Here is a 15,111-nt window from a genome sequence, read left to right as displayed (position 1 = left end):
GGTGATCTTGAAGGCACTCCACAACTATTCAGGATTCTTCAAAGCACCCAGACCCCCCCCCCTCCCATTGCAAACTCCTCAGCTACCCTCTCATCATTGAGTTTGCCAACATCCAGCCCAGTCTGGGATGGTACCATTCTCCTGGATTAAGCTAAAACTTCAGAGTTGCTACAACAAGCCGCTGGTCGGTATTGAGGAACTGAGCACTCCGGTCGACCCTGCAGTTCTGGATCATCCTCCAGTGACCATCAACGAGCACGTGGTCAATCGCCTTTGGCACACCACCAGCGTTGGAATACCAAATCCAGCGATGAGCCTGTGGGTGCTGAAACCATGAAGCAGCCATCCTAAGTTCATGACTTCTTGTGAAGTCAAGGAACTTCGTGCTATTCTGCTTCACATTTCCAGACCCATGGGGACCAACACGTGTCTCATAACCATCCCTATCAGTTCCAGTCGATGCATTGAAATCGCCCAAGACGAGAAGAGTATCTCGCCTGGGGCACTGATCAACCACAGACTCGAGCATGGCATAGAATGCGTCCTTCATGGCATGATCACTCGCCTCAGTAGGAGCGTATACGTAGACCAGGGAAACGACACCCAAGGAGTGACGAATCCTTTATCTCATTCGCTCGTTGATTGGTGTTCCCTCAATTATCCTTCAGCTTATTGGACACAGCTACAGCAACTCTTTGGGCATGGTAACCATCGGAGCGACCAGACCAATAGTAGGTGTAACCATCCGCCATGGTCTCGCCACAATCCGGTCTCCAAACATCAGAGAGTGCTGCAATACTGATGTTCAAACGCTTGAGCTCAGATGATAACAGAGACTGGTGATCATCCTCTCTTAGGGATAGGACATTCCAGGTACTCACCCGAAGGGACCACTTCAGGTTAACCCTAGGAAACCGACGTCTGGTGGACGACACCACAGCACCACCCCGCCATACACGACCGCAATCTGACGCGGGAAGGTTACCCCGTGGTTTTCCTCCTCTCATCAAAGAGTGGGGTCCTGAAGGCTTTGCCCCAATACCATCATCCATTGAGCTGCTCTGCGGGGGGTAACTGCACAGGAGGTACTCCCACGGAGTGGGTTTTCAGATTTCTTTGTCGTACCTTTTGCCGAATGAAGGGTTTTCCGGTGGCCGGAGTGCAAATCCTATCTCCAACCTCCTAATAAAAAGTAATCCAACTGCAGGAGGGAGGACGTCTGCAGACACAGTTGGACACTAGATATGGATGGCCGTTGGCTCACAAGGAGCTCCTCCACCCTTTGACAGGTTTTGTTTTTAATCCTGCTGGGTGTCCATATCATCCACCCTCCTCGCCAAGAAACCTGGTGGGGGAGATGGTTTGGTCTGGTGGCGGAGACAACCCGACCATGAAACAGGTTAGTCCAGGTTTACATGGTACCTGTAGCAAGTCACATATCTAATCTGGCCTGACCTGGCAATAGTTACCTAAATCCAGAATGAGTGCTCATCTCAACTCATTCATTCCCCCATTAACTCCCACCCCAAGCCCCCTCCTCCAAAATTTCCAGTTTTTCCCTTCTGAGAGTTGTCTTCTGTATCGATCTTGTCAACCGCACATGTCCTCTCCTCCTACTCATTCCTTTACACACCCATTGTTTGTCGAAGCCTCCCTCTATTTTGTCCTTAAACCCCGCAGTGGTGTCCCCCCCCCCACCCCCTCTCTCTGCTGTTCCTTTTGTCCTGGTTTGTTCAGTGTTCTCGTTATTGCATGAGTCTTGACCTTGCATACCTTTTTCTTTGGGATAGTATATTTTCTTTGGGGAAAAATAATAATTTAATTTTACTTTTATTTTTTGCTCGAGAAAGGATTTGTTTGAAGTCAGACTTCCCTTGCAGGCCTAAACATTGCATTTCTGGTTCCACAGGAGATGAATGATATCATCAAATCCATTTATGACATGATGGGAAAATACACTTGTCCAGCCCTGAATGAAAACTGTCCAAAAGAACACGTTGACAAGTTCTTTCAGGTAAGATATTATTTATCAAAATCATTGTGTGATCCTTTAGTTACTTATTTTTTGCTATTTCAAATAATTGAAATTGCATCATGACAGCAATAAGTGCCAGGAGTTGGGGTTAAAAAGCATGTACTTTATCGGGTGTCTCCATCATGTGGGAATGAGCTGCTTGTTCATTAATTCCTCCTCTGCTTTCTGGCCATTCTTGGAAAAAAACTTGGTGTACATACTCAAGGGATCTGGGAGGGGAGGAAGAGGGGACATTGGTCCCTAAACGAGTTGGTGGCCTAATCCCCTGGATGGTGTCTATGTTGAAGGATGAAACCGTTATTGAAAATAATTAGAGAGTTCATATAACACTATACCCTACACAGTGTTCAAGTATATACTTCAATATGAATGAAATAATGATTTTAAAGATTGTTTTAAAAAATCCGGAAGTTTAACACCACTGAAATGAAATGCACCTTCAATTGGAATCATCCATGTTGCCATATCGGCGCCCTTTTCTTTTCCCTCTCATGCTATATATCGATGTATAGCATGGTTATTGGAAGTATTATGAAGGCCATTTGTGTTCTCCAGTGTTCGAGTGTATAATTAATTTTAAATCAGGCTTTAAAGAGATTTAAAGGCGTTTATATAAATTAATTCTTGGTTTTACCGCTGATTTACCCAGTGTCGATCACATCACCCTATGTAAGTCGTTACATTATTTCTTCATGCCTGTTGTGTGTGTCCATTATAACATCCGTAAAAACAGCAAGTTTTCTACAGTAAAAGTGTGTCAATGAAAAAAAGCTGGACTTAATAGTTAGTAAAGCTAACGCTTCGGCAGGTATCCACTCGCCTTGGTCATGACAGATGTTAAAGTGAATAAGCTTGAGAATCGATACATGACCTCCACCATCCTCCGGTGGTAGGGTGAGTTGGTCTGGAGACCAATCCGGGCATCAAGTGACGGTTGTAGACGGCGTGGAAGAGATGTAACCTTGTCCCACGTACATGACAGATGAAATCACAAACTGGCCTTTTTTAGGTCATCTCTTCGAGCATGACCTAATAATATGGGTGTCGATGTCCTTCGATCCGTCCGTCCGTCCGTTCACAATGAAGTTGAAGCGGGAGATCTGGTCATTCATGATCCTGATAGAGGTCGATGAGACGTACACGATGGTATGACTTTCAAGGTCACTGAAGGTCAAGGTCAAGGTCATGAGGCCTTTGAAGTTGCGAAAATGACTTTTCAAATTCTATCTCCTCCGCCATTTCTCAAGCGATCTTGAATTTGATTGTGGCATATGAATCTATGGGACAATATCTAAATTTTGGTCGGGCCGGATTTTCGATATTCGCTTTCGTTTTCATGTCACGTGACTTCAAAGTTGGCAAAAAATGCGAAAATGGCGATTTTCATGCGAAAATGACGATTTTCAAAATCTATCTCCTCCTACATTTCTCAAGCAACCTTGAATTTGATTGTGGCATATGAATCTATGGGACAATATCTAAATTTTGTCAGGCCGGATTTTCGATACTCGCTTTCGTTTTCGTGTCACGTGACTTCAAAGTTGGCAAAAAATGCGAAAATGACGATTTTCAAAATCTATCTCCTCCTACATTTCTCAAGCGATCTTGAATTTGATTGTGGCATATGAATCTATGGGACAATATCTAAATTTTGTCGGGCCGGATTTTCGATACTCGCTTTTGTTTTCGTGTCACGTGACTTCAAAGTTGGCAAAAAATGCGAAAATGGCGATTTTCATGCGAAAATGACGATTTTCAAAATCTATCTCCTCCTACATTTCTCAAGCAACCTTGAATTTGATTGTGGCATATGAATCTATGGGACAATATCTAAATTTTGTCGGGCCGGATTTTCGATACTCGCTTTTGTTTTCGTGTCACGTGACTTCAAAGTTGGCAAAAAATGCGAAAATGACGATTTTCAAAATCTATCTCCTCCTACATTTCTCAAGCGATCTTGAATTTGATTGTGGCATATGAATCTATGGGACAATATCTAAATTTTGTCGGGCCGGATTTTCGATACTCGCTTTTGTTTTCGTGTCACGTGACTTCAAAGTTGGCAAAAAATGCGAAAATGGCGATTTTCATGCGAAAATGACGATTTTCAAAATCTATCTCCTCCTACATTTCTCAAGCAACCTTGAATTTGATTGTGGCATATGAATCTATGGGACAATATCTAAATTTTGTCGGGCCGGATTTTCGATACTCGCTTTTGTTTTCGTGTCACGTGACTTCAAAGTTGGCAAAAAATGCGAAAATGGCGATTTTCATGCGAAAATGACGATTTTCAAAATCTATCTCCTCCTACATTTCTCAAGCAACCTTGAATTTGATTGTGGCATATGAATCTATGGGACAATATCTAAATTTTGTCGGGCCGGATTTTCGATACTCGCTTTTGTTTTCGTGTCACGTGACTTCAAAGTTGGCAAAAAATGCGAAAATGACGATTTTCAAAATCTATCTCCTCCTACATTTCTCAAGCGATCTTGAATTTGATTGTGGCATATGAATCTATGGGACAATATCTAAATTTGGTCGGGCCGGATTTTTGAATTTCGCTTTCGCGTCACGTAACTTCAAAGTTTGCAAAAACTGCCCTACCTTCTCTTCTGGGTCCGTATGCATGAATACTTCTGGGTCTGTATGCGTGAATATTTCTGGGTCTGTATGCGTCACGCATAATCCGTATGCGTGAATATTTTCCCGCCTGCAGAAGCTGTCAGTCGCCGACAGACCGCCGATGAGTGAGGAAGTGGAAGTGAGCACCGTCGGATTTTCGTTTTTGACAAAATGACGGATCACTGTGGTCTCATCGCCAGTGATCACTGTGTTGAAGAAGTTGGGATCGCTGTTCACAGTCTCCAGCATGTCTTGTGCGATCTCCAAACGGAGTTGCTTCTGCTCGATCGTCAGCAGCTTTGGCACAAACTTCGCTGAGATTCTCCTTAAGCCCAAATCCTCAGTCACAATGGAATGAACGGATCCAATGCTGACACTCGCCTCATCTGCAAGTTCTCTGATCGTGATTCGACGATCCTGCATCAGCAGGGTACTCACTTGGTCAATGACGATCTCATTTCGGGATGTTGAGGGCCTACCAGAACGTGCTTCACTTTCTACTGATGTGCGACCATCTTTGAAGCGGTTGTACCACTCTTTTTATCTGTGTGATGCCCATTGCTTCGTTCCCAAAGGCCTGTTGAATCTTCCGGATCGTTTCCACTTGGGAATTGCCAAGCTTTACACAAAATTTGATGCAGCAGCGTTGTTCAAGTTTTTCCGTCATTTTGTCAAAAACCAAAATCCGACAGCACTCACACTTCTTCACTCATCGGCGGCCTGTCGGTGACTGACAGCTTCTGCAGGCGGGAAAATATTCACGCATACGGATTAGGATCACCTACATATGTGCACCAAACCACGCCTCCCTTGCTTCATTTGTTTACGCACAAAATATTAAGGTTGGATACTTTTTGAACACACCTCATAGTGTTTTTGGCCCCATCTCTCAATGGTGAAGAATGACTTTTAAAATTATCAGATCTGGATCCGGATTCGGATTTTCACCAAAATTGAATCAATTCTTCCTTGTCACACACTCAACGTGTCCACCAAGTTTTGTCCGAATCCGTCTACAACATTTTGAGATATCGTGCTATATATTAGTTTAGCCCTATCTCTCAATGGTGAAGAATCACTTGAAAATACACTAGAAGGGCACTCGGTTGAGCGCATACCTCCGCCACGCAATGCCTGATCCACGAGAACATATCGGGCCCATTAGATTTTTGAAATGTCATGCTCTGTATCGTTTTTGGCCCTATCTCTCAATGGTGAAAAATCACTGTGAAAATTAAATAACTCTCGTATCCAGATCCAGATTTGGATCTTCGCCAAAATTGAATCAATTCTTTGTCACACACCCAACGTGTCCACCAAATTTCATCCGAATCCGTCCACAACTTTTTGAGTTATCGTGCCATATATTTGTTGAGCCCGATCTCTCACTGGTGAAGAGTCACTTTAAAAAATTCAAGTCGTCGGATCCGGATCTGGATCTTCACCAAAATTTAATCAGTTCAGCGTTGTCACACACACCCAACCTGTCCACCAAGTTAGTCTGAATCCACCCACAACTTTTTGAGATATCCTGCAAACGTAACCTCCTTCAACTTCGGTGGCAGAGGTAAAAAAAAAAAAAAAGTTGCTCACTCGAGGTGTAAAGGAATCCATTTGGGAAAGAGCTGAATCGCCAACTCTCAACAAAAAGGGCAGTTTGCGACTTCATGTCATGTACACTAAATGGCCAAAAGTATGTATAAATGGTGACAACAATGGTGCGTGCAATCTGAACAGCCATAATCCTTCCAGTCTTGCATTCAGTTCAATGTGGATGGATGAAAGGAAGGACACACCCAAATATTGAAATGGCTTCACTGTTTAAAAATGATCTCACTCCTCTGTGCACATGTGTGGTTGGGACAAATTCTAAGTCAAAGTACGGTAAAGCGGCAGGTTTGTCTTCCTCTTCACATTCCGATTCGTGTTCATAATCCCTGGATAAGCATTCAATTTAAATAAGTTCTTCCTCCATCACAAACTGATAATACAGACAGACATGAACTAATTATTAAAACCCGCTTTTTGCTTTGCTTGCACAGGGTAACGAGGGTGTGGTGCATGAGCTGCAACAACAGTCTGTATATAGCGAGGCGGTAACAACTATGTGATAACACCATGCAAGGCGCCAATGGAATGTCGAAAGAGGAAAGTCTCTTAATTCTGGGAAAATACAAGTCCATAAAAAAAGGGAAGGTTTCAAAGAGATAAATGCACGTAGCACCCTCGTTGGTGAGCCTCTTTTGAGAATAACAACACCCTCAAGTATGCTTTAATACATAAACATGTATCCCTCATCCCTATCTCTAGTATGATGGAGGGTAGTGGCACATCCACTTATGGTACCAATGAGGAAAGTACCAAGATGTACAAACCATATGGGGAATTTTCACAGCTGGTGTCCCTTTTTGCAGATTAAACTCTCTCTCTCCTTTTCCACTTATCTCTCCCCACAGAAAATGGACCGAAACAAAGATGGTGTGGTGACGATGGATGAATTCATGTGGGCTTGTAAAAATGTGAGTTTCACGTTATGTAACCACAGTCCTCGCTCTAACCCGGACATGTGGCGTCTACGATAATGTTTACCGTTGTCTTTCAGGATGAAGAGATCATGAGATCGATTGCAGACTTCCAGAACGTTCCGATATCGTGAGCCTTTCTCAATACTGTTGGTGGGACATTCCTCACGTGGCAAGAAGATGGAAGTCCAGGTATTGCTTAAGCTACAACCATCTTGTCTGAGAAAGTTGCAAGTGAACTACCTGTCAGGGACATTACAGTTGCTCATGTTCGGTAAGAAAACGAGAAGACACATCCTTGGGAGGCATTGACTTATTTTATTTATTTATTGGTGGAGAAGTGGCCTTTAAAGCTGCTGCGTACAAGACGGCCTGGAAACTTTTACTTGTGCGGAGCCAAGTCTGGGCACTAAATGGAACATCACAAACCCCCGTTGGGAACCGAAGAGCCCTTTCTGGTAACTTCCCACTGGTCAACTGCCATTTCCTCTCTGGGAAGAGTCTGGTATAGTAATCTTTGGCACAACACCACCATTGTAGTTACAGTACATAGCAGCGACAACTGTACAGTTAAATTATTCCCCTCAAGCCAGTCTACTTAAAGCACAAGTGTTTTCTTTCGATCATAGTTCATCCTACCTGAAACCGACCACGGATCTTCTGCAAGCACAATCTGCTGCATTTGCAGGTGCAAATCATGCTGAGAGCTCCAAGGAGAAAGGGTACCTACTAATTGCTCAAGCTAAGTCAACCAGTTGGCTCTCAGTAAAACCTGCAAGTGGAAATGTAACATCGAATACACGGATCAAACACTGCATGTGGACTCGTTTTCATTGATTCAAGAGGAATGGTCATTCAAAGCACTTTTGTTGCATCGATAAAGCCACTGAAGCAGCACCGGTGGTACTCACGGCAGTTGTAATCCAGCTTCAATGTCTTCATGATGTTCTGCCTCGCGTGCTATTGTAAAGTTGTATTGCATCGACTGTATTAGAGCAAGGCAAGTGCGAAGTAAAGCTAACGGCACGAGTTTGTGCTCACTTGTCCATGTGCTCGTTCTGTAAAAGGGCTTGATTACCACTGCACAACTATCATGCTCGACCACTTATTCCCATGATCCCGTGCTTGGTGGTCACGTGTTGCCTGCAAAACTCATTATTCATAGCACATTAACGCCACTGTTTCCACCAAAAAGTATTTGTCGTCGGCCTACGGAGCAAACCGTGGTCTTCTGCCATGTCACCGTGCACGTTTGCAAAACTTTGGTCTTTAACAACTTCTTTCATCGAATGACCTTTTAGTAAGCATCGTATGCAGAGCAACATCACAAATGTTCAACGCTGTAGTTCCCACACTGCACACTCGGTGAGCTGCAAGCACTCTTCTTCAACAAAATGACTTGCAGGTAGAAACGTAGCCGGTAGGGTTTTATTCATTTTCACCATAGGGACTGCTTCATGATACAAAGATGAGGAAAACAAGCCCTTGTGATGGATGTTTGTAAGTTGCTGAAATAGTTTTAATTTAATAAAATGAGAATAAGTTTGATCTTGTGTTGCTTTTATTCATTTGGTTGCAAATGGGCAGGCTGTGTTAGAATAAATGTGCCTCCTTACAAGGAGCTTCAATGCAAGAGGAGGCCATTTGGCCGATGTGCTATTATTACCAACCTTTGGTTTTGTCCTTGCTCTATCTTTTTTAAATGCTTAAAGTCTTTGAGATGACTCGGCCAGCGTTCGAACTGCCTACCTCCCAGACTCAGATCGGACGCTCTGACCATTAAGCCAAAGAACACGTTGAGAAGTTTTTTCAGGTTAGAACTCAGCCATGTCGTGAGTGGTTTCAGGTCATGTCGTGAGTGAAAAGTCTGCACAGATAACAATGGTTTTCTCTGGTGACAAAACAATTAATCCACCAAGAATGTACTCATAAAGATGACAAAACAGATTCTAAAACTCAGAAGAGCACATACCTCTGCCAGGCTGAACAGTTTACATTTTGTATTCCACTGATGGGCCTCATCTGCATCCGGACCTAAAGTAAAAATCGAATCGGATTGTTTTCGTCACGTACCCAACTCATCCAAGTTTTTGTCATAATCTGTCCACAATTTTTTGAGATATCATGCTACATATTGGTTTTGGCCCCATCTCTCAATTATAAAGAATCCCTTGAAAAATTCTCAGATCCAGATGTTCACCAAAATCGAATTAATTCTTCCTTGGCACACACCAAATCTGTCCATAACTTTGAGACATCCTGCTCACAGACAAACAGGAGTGAAACATAACCTCAGTCCACCTTTAGTGGTGGAGGTAATGAAGGGCCACCAATTATAGATGAACTCAACAGAGCAATGATCGTTGTAACCACCATAGGAAAGGAGAGGCTGATGTTTGTATCATTAACCGTTCGTCTGAGAGAAAAAAACAAAAATGGGGGAGAGGAAGTGGGGGGGGGGTACACCAACTCGTTTAGCTGTCCCTACTATACAACATGCACATCCATTTCAACTACTGAGTGGTCTTCATCTGGGACTGAAGGACCACTCTGGTTGACATGTCAGACCTGAACCTTGCTGTCTTTCTCTTGCTTGTGGCATCGAGATAAGGAAGTGAAGTTGGCAGTTCTCAACCATGCCTATGGTGCGAGTCTGCGCAGGGCAGCTGTGTGTGCCACATTCCTCAATAAAATGGCCTGCAGTTTGAGTGAGACTACAGTCGCATGTAGGCATTGAATCTGCCAATTCCTGAGCAAAGATGGTTGAGACCATAAGACTCATTCTGTCTATGGTAGATCAGAACCCTGCAGTTTGATGACGATAGGGAGATATTTTGGATGTGGCCTGCATGTTCAGTGGCCTTCCATCGTTTGAGGGTCCACATTTTCCATCGTTTGATTGTTGCCTGGGACATGTGACTTTGCTGCTTTGATCAATGGCTTATGGTTGGGCAGGTGTTGGGCTTGGAGGTCACTGTTTATCTTGGTTGTGAGGGGGTGGGGTGTGTTTTGGGCAGAGCAGCTTGGAGTGTTGCAGCGATGCTAACCACTGTGGGAAGCAAATTGAAGCTGACATTCTTGGCATTAACCATTCATTGGAGAAAAAAAAAAGCAAGGGACCACCAACTAATTTAGTTGTCCTTGGAGGCAAGACACACGTCTAACCTGAAGACTGGATGGTCTTCATCAGGAACTCTGTGGTTGAAATGTCAGACCAGAGCATTGCCAAGCTAAGGCACCATTGTGAAAACACAGTAGACTGTCTAATAGTATGTTTACAACCTGCAATTGAACTTTTGCTTTGCTTAAAAATAGCAATGCCTCCAATCACCAGACTTCTAAAGGACAAGTGACGTCTCTTTTTCAACCACAAGAATGTGGTCAATGTCACACCATTTTTTACAAGGAAATTGCTCTGAATTTTCCCTTCATCACATCGAAACCACCCCCCCCCCCCCACACCCCATGTCGACTTGATCGCAATGCCTTGGGCAGAAAGTCTACTCATTATTCAATAATTTTTCCACTGCTCTCTTGGGGGTAGATTTGGGGTAGTTCCAAAGCTTTTTAGCAGCTATGAATTGTGCACAATTTGTTCACAAGCACCTTTTAACCATTCTCTGTATTTGATGTCATGGATCTGTGAGCTAAAGTGGTGCTGTGGTTGCTGCATACTGGTGTATAAATGCTGGATATTACTATTGTGGTTCATATTTCCTTGTTCGAGTCACAACCAAGAAAATTGAAGTATTACGTAACGTTGTGAGAGGGTGATTTTCGGGACTTCTCCGAACAAGTCAAAAAGTGAACAACAAGACAAAAGCAGAAGTTAACAAAGAGCAAAAAAAACCCTTCTAAAATTAGACAGCTTTTCATGCCTATCCTGTTTGATTGGATATAAAAGGTAAGCTGTCATCATGTAGACATTGTTCTCATGGCTCTTGTTCAGAAGTCAGATGCACTTGTAGATTCCATACAGTTGTCAGAGTTTCTAACACAAGCAGTGAAGATGAGGAACTTTGTTGCGACTGATTTCTCAGTGAAAGCTGCTGGCAAGAAATGTGTATTTGTTTGGTCGAGGCAGAATACAGCAGCGATGGCGCATATCCCAGCTGTTGAATGCAAGTGTGAAAATCCAAGTGGTACGAAATTCATCCCTCTGCTTTCGTGTTCTACCAGGCCGCTTGCAATTTGCCTGTTGGAACTGTCTTGGCTTGCTGCAGGGTTCCAAAATGGTTGCCTGCAATTCTGGCATCATGATGGAATGGCATGGAAAGCCAAAACTGAGGCATACGTGACAACAGAGTCTGCATATTACCTCCGATCCGTGACCATCTCGAACACCGACGTAATCTGGTGTCAGGAAGTGGTTGCTGGAAAATCGTCGATGCCTTCGGCTTTTGGATGCAGCGTGTGGTTACGTAGGCTCCTAAGTGATGGATCGGGGCGGCCAAGTCTGGGACCAGCACGGTGCATCCTTCGGAAGTGTGTGCCGTGCAGTATTACAGCTGGGCGGAATTGCATCTTAATGTGGCCATCTGATGGAGCTGTGCAGTCATTGACCTCAATCGTACTGACCTACAAACCTGTCTCAATTCAACCTTCACTGGCCTTGTGCACACTTCATGGTGCAGCGACACGCGTGGCAATCGGGCCAAAAGGAGTCGACTTATTTGCACTGTGTCTTAACTGGCAAGATCTTCGGGCTGATGGACCCGGTCTATGTATGGCAACACTGTGCTGGGAAGGGTTTGTTGCAGCTGATACGAGTGGTACCATCTGGATGGTGCACACTACTTTGAAATGCATTTGCCAAGTGCCTTTGCTGACACGGATATCGAAAGAAGGAAGAGATGCAGTCCTTATGAAAGCACATGGCAATTTGGTTTACATTGTTGTCGGCAAGGAATTGTGTGTAATCGATGTGAACAAGTGCTGTATCCTTGCTCACTCACCATTACCTGGTCCAGCATTGGATATTACAAACACTGATGAAAAGAATCCTTGCGTGCTCACTACAAAGGGCTTCTACGATCTCACTCTGGACTCGTGCTTGCTGAAAGAGCACTGCCCACAGCACTCTGGTAGTACTTGGGAACTCCATTCCCAAAAGGAAGACCAAAAAGAAGACCAAAAACGCACTACTGGTTCCTTATTCAAAGACATTTTGAATATTGAACCCATTTCAGCTGTTCTCTGTCCTGAGTACTTCACTTCCACCCTGTGGCAGGTGTTGAAGATTTACATGGGCGACGACAACAAACTGCACTCAAGTTGCTGTGCACAGTTCTGGCAGCTGCTGTTATCCCTGCCACCAGATACTCGGTCACTATCTTTTGAGCTTGTGTGCAAGGCCTTGTTTTATACTAATCCTGACCTCGTCGTACCATTTGTGTCATTAATGCAAAGAAAATTAGAGAATGCTGCAATAACTGAGCCGATCAATGAAATTCTGTATAAAAGAGCAATAGCAGCACTTCCTGCTGAAGGGGACAGTGTGCAATGGCTGCGTACACAGCTGGAACTGCATAGTGGCCATCCACAAACAATCGTAAAGGCATTGCGGAGACTTGTAAGCTGTGGAGACCTACGGAATGCAATTATTGTTGCAAAGAAAGTCGCAAAGCAAAGCCACAACCTAAAATCTAAGCTTTTCTCCATGTTCCTGGAGGCCTTTACAAGAAGCCGTGGGCTGGATTCCCATCTCAGTGAAATTTGTGCATTTTGTCCCATCAACCTGAGTGTTTTGGAAGTTGTGCAAGAACTGATTGGGCACTGTCAAAGAACACAGTTATCGGATGAATGCCCCTTTCCTTGCCACCCTGATGAACTGCACCTGCGAGCGGCTCGGCCACTGCTGCACAAGCTGCTGTGCCGACATCGAGTACGCGTTCACCGTTACACATCAACGGCCTGGGACTGCCTGGAGAACACCATTATGCAATCTGCAAGCAACTGACCTGCCATACAATGGTGCTGAAACAAAATCTGCTTCTGAATTGGTATGACATCTCTTGGCTTTACACAGCTAAGTGCAATGATTGTATTGGACATTTTAAATCTGTCCACTTTTCCCCACCCTTCTCTTCTTGCTCCTCTCCTCTCCTCTCCTCTCCTCCTTCCCCCTTTCAAACACAGAGGATGGGAGTCATGAACGGTATCCTTGCTGGCCTCTTTCAGCTTCAACTTTGTTTTTAATCCTCTGTTCCATTACTTGTGAAAGGTTATGGTTTCATACCCTTACATTTTTCTTTGTGTGTATGCAGTATAAGTCTGCGTGGTAGCATCATTGGCTGAGGGTAAGGCTGTACTACTGATGCCAATGCCCTCTGCTGGTGAGGGCACACATTTGGAATTTGGCCATGGTGCCAGAGATAGCTCGCCCACTCTTCGTGAAAGACACCATGGGATCTTTAACGTCCACCAATGAATGCTGGCAGAAGGGATGCCCAATTTAATGTTCATCTGATGGATGGCACACACATTGATGAATCATTCTGCCTGTGAAGCAGGATGGCAGTTTATAGCTGGGTCAGGAACCCAAGCTAGACAGGTTAGAGGTGAGTGTGTGTACCTCAGACATCCTGACAGCCCACCCTTACATTAATGGTATCCTTTACCTTTTTTTTTAAGGGAGTTTCACAAGGTTTAGATAAATTGTTGGTGAAGCTGCTGATACAATCAAGGCAAAAAGTGCTGTCTAACTAGGATTGGTAAAACTTCAATTATTTGGATGCATTGCCCTCTTTGAATGGTGGTCCATAGTAATACCTGGTAGAAAACATCACCTGCTTGGTGGACAACACATCCACACACATGTGAACACACCCTCCTGACTTCTACTTTGACACAAAACAGGAAAAAAAAATGCCTCAAAAGCAAACCATTTATTTGTAACAAGTCAATTGCTAAAGTAGTATAAATATAAACAATAAATATCGCTGTACAACATTTCAAATCCCTCAAGTTATTTAACCGATACAATACTTCAAAGAACCAGTGCAATCTTGCAAAATTAACCAATTCATTAATCATTCATTGTGCTTTCCCATGACCAAAACACCCAATTCTTCAAAGCTCGTTATAAAAAAAATATATATCCAAGAACCCCATGATTTAACAAAGTCTAAATTCAGTGCATCTATACAAGAACTAACGTGAAGACGAACAAAAACGCTGCTTATTCGCCTCATCCAAAGGGAGAAACGATTGTAATTGGCCAAAGTGTGTGAGTGCACAGATCTATTTTCATCGATCATGCGTTTTCTCATCGACATACCTCAGTGTGGCTGTCTTGTTGGCTTCACGGGAAGGAAGCCTGTTGTCATCAGTGAGTGCGAGTCTATACAAATCTTGTTCATTCAAAGAGGGAAGCTATATGCGTTTTCTTCAACGTTACATTCTTTGGCTTGTACTTTCACTGGACGAATTTTCTTCCCCAATTCCTCGAGATAAACACTGAAGAAAAAAAAAAGTCAAAATTGAAACGGAAAACAAAAACAAAAACAAAAAAAGGCAAAGGCAAAAAATTAATATATTACACACGTATCCGAAGGAAGTGGTTCAGTTTGGCATTTTTTTATATGAAATCGGCAAAACCAAGAAACAAACAAAACACATAAAAATCACCCATTCAAATTACCCTTTAGAATCACCCATTCAAATTACCCTTCAGAACACATTCAAATCGCCCATTCGTACACATTCAAATCGCCCTTCAGAACACATTCAAATCACCCATTGGAACACATTCAAATCGCCCTTCAGAACACATTCAAATCACCCATTCGTACACATTCAAATCGCCCTTCAGAACACATTCAAATCACCCATTGGAACACATTCAAATCGCCCTTTAGAACACATTCAAATCGCCCTTCAGAAGACATTCAAATCGCCCATTCGTACACATTCAAATCGCCCTTC

General features: G+C 43.5%; 3 protein-coding genes across 12 annotated transcripts in view; 2 read left to right on the top strand and 1 right to left on the bottom strand.

The window, feature by feature from the left end:
* The window catches only part of LOC147034175 (A-type potassium channel modulatory protein KCNIP2-like), a 385,242-nt gene extending 376,509 nt beyond the window's left edge, over positions 1 to 8,733 (top strand). For 9 of the 10 annotated variants that reach the window (XM_085878070.1, XM_085878113.1, XM_085878034.1 and 6 more), the window contains 3 exons: positions 1,910 to 2,014; positions 7,120 to 7,182; positions 7,266 to 8,733. In XM_085878070.1, the coding sequence (XP_085734196.1) occupies positions 1,910 to 2,014; positions 7,120 to 7,182; positions 7,266 to 7,319 (222 nt within the window). In that variant the 3' untranslated portion in view covers positions 7,320 to 8,733. The other variant, XM_085878042.1, reaches the window with a different exon arrangement.
* Positions 8,734 to 8,979: 246 nt separating this feature from the next.
* LOC147034174 (BLOC-2 complex member HPS6-like) lies at positions 8,980 to 14,705 on the top strand. Its single transcript, XM_085877919.1, has 2 exons — positions 8,980 to 13,187; positions 13,452 to 14,705. Exon 1 carries the CDS (start codon positions 11,120 to 11,122, stop codon positions 13,142 to 13,144), a length of 2,025 nt encoding a protein of 674 aa, XP_085734045.1. The 5' UTR covers positions 8,980 to 11,119; the 3' UTR covers positions 13,145 to 13,187; positions 13,452 to 14,705.
* The window catches only part of PROM1 (prominin 1), an 89,742-nt gene continuing 88,684 nt past the window's right edge, over positions 14,054 to 15,111 (bottom strand). The window contains exon 23 of the mRNA XM_085877912.1: positions 14,054 to 14,643. Within this exon, the coding sequence (XP_085734038.1) occupies positions 14,547 to 14,643 (97 nt within the window). The 3' untranslated portion in view covers positions 14,054 to 14,546. The remainder of the gene's footprint in view (positions 14,644 to 15,111) is intronic.

The sequence above is a fragment of the Eptatretus burgeri genome, chromosome 1 (genome assembly GCF_056783735.1).
Source record: "Eptatretus burgeri isolate ZD-2024b chromosome 1, Ebu_testis_v1, whole genome shotgun sequence".
Taxonomy (NCBI): domain Eukaryota; kingdom Metazoa; phylum Chordata; class Myxini; order Myxiniformes; family Myxinidae; genus Eptatretus; species Eptatretus burgeri.
Note: the sequence above shows the minus strand (reverse complement) of the source record. Positions and strands in the feature narration are given on the sequence as shown.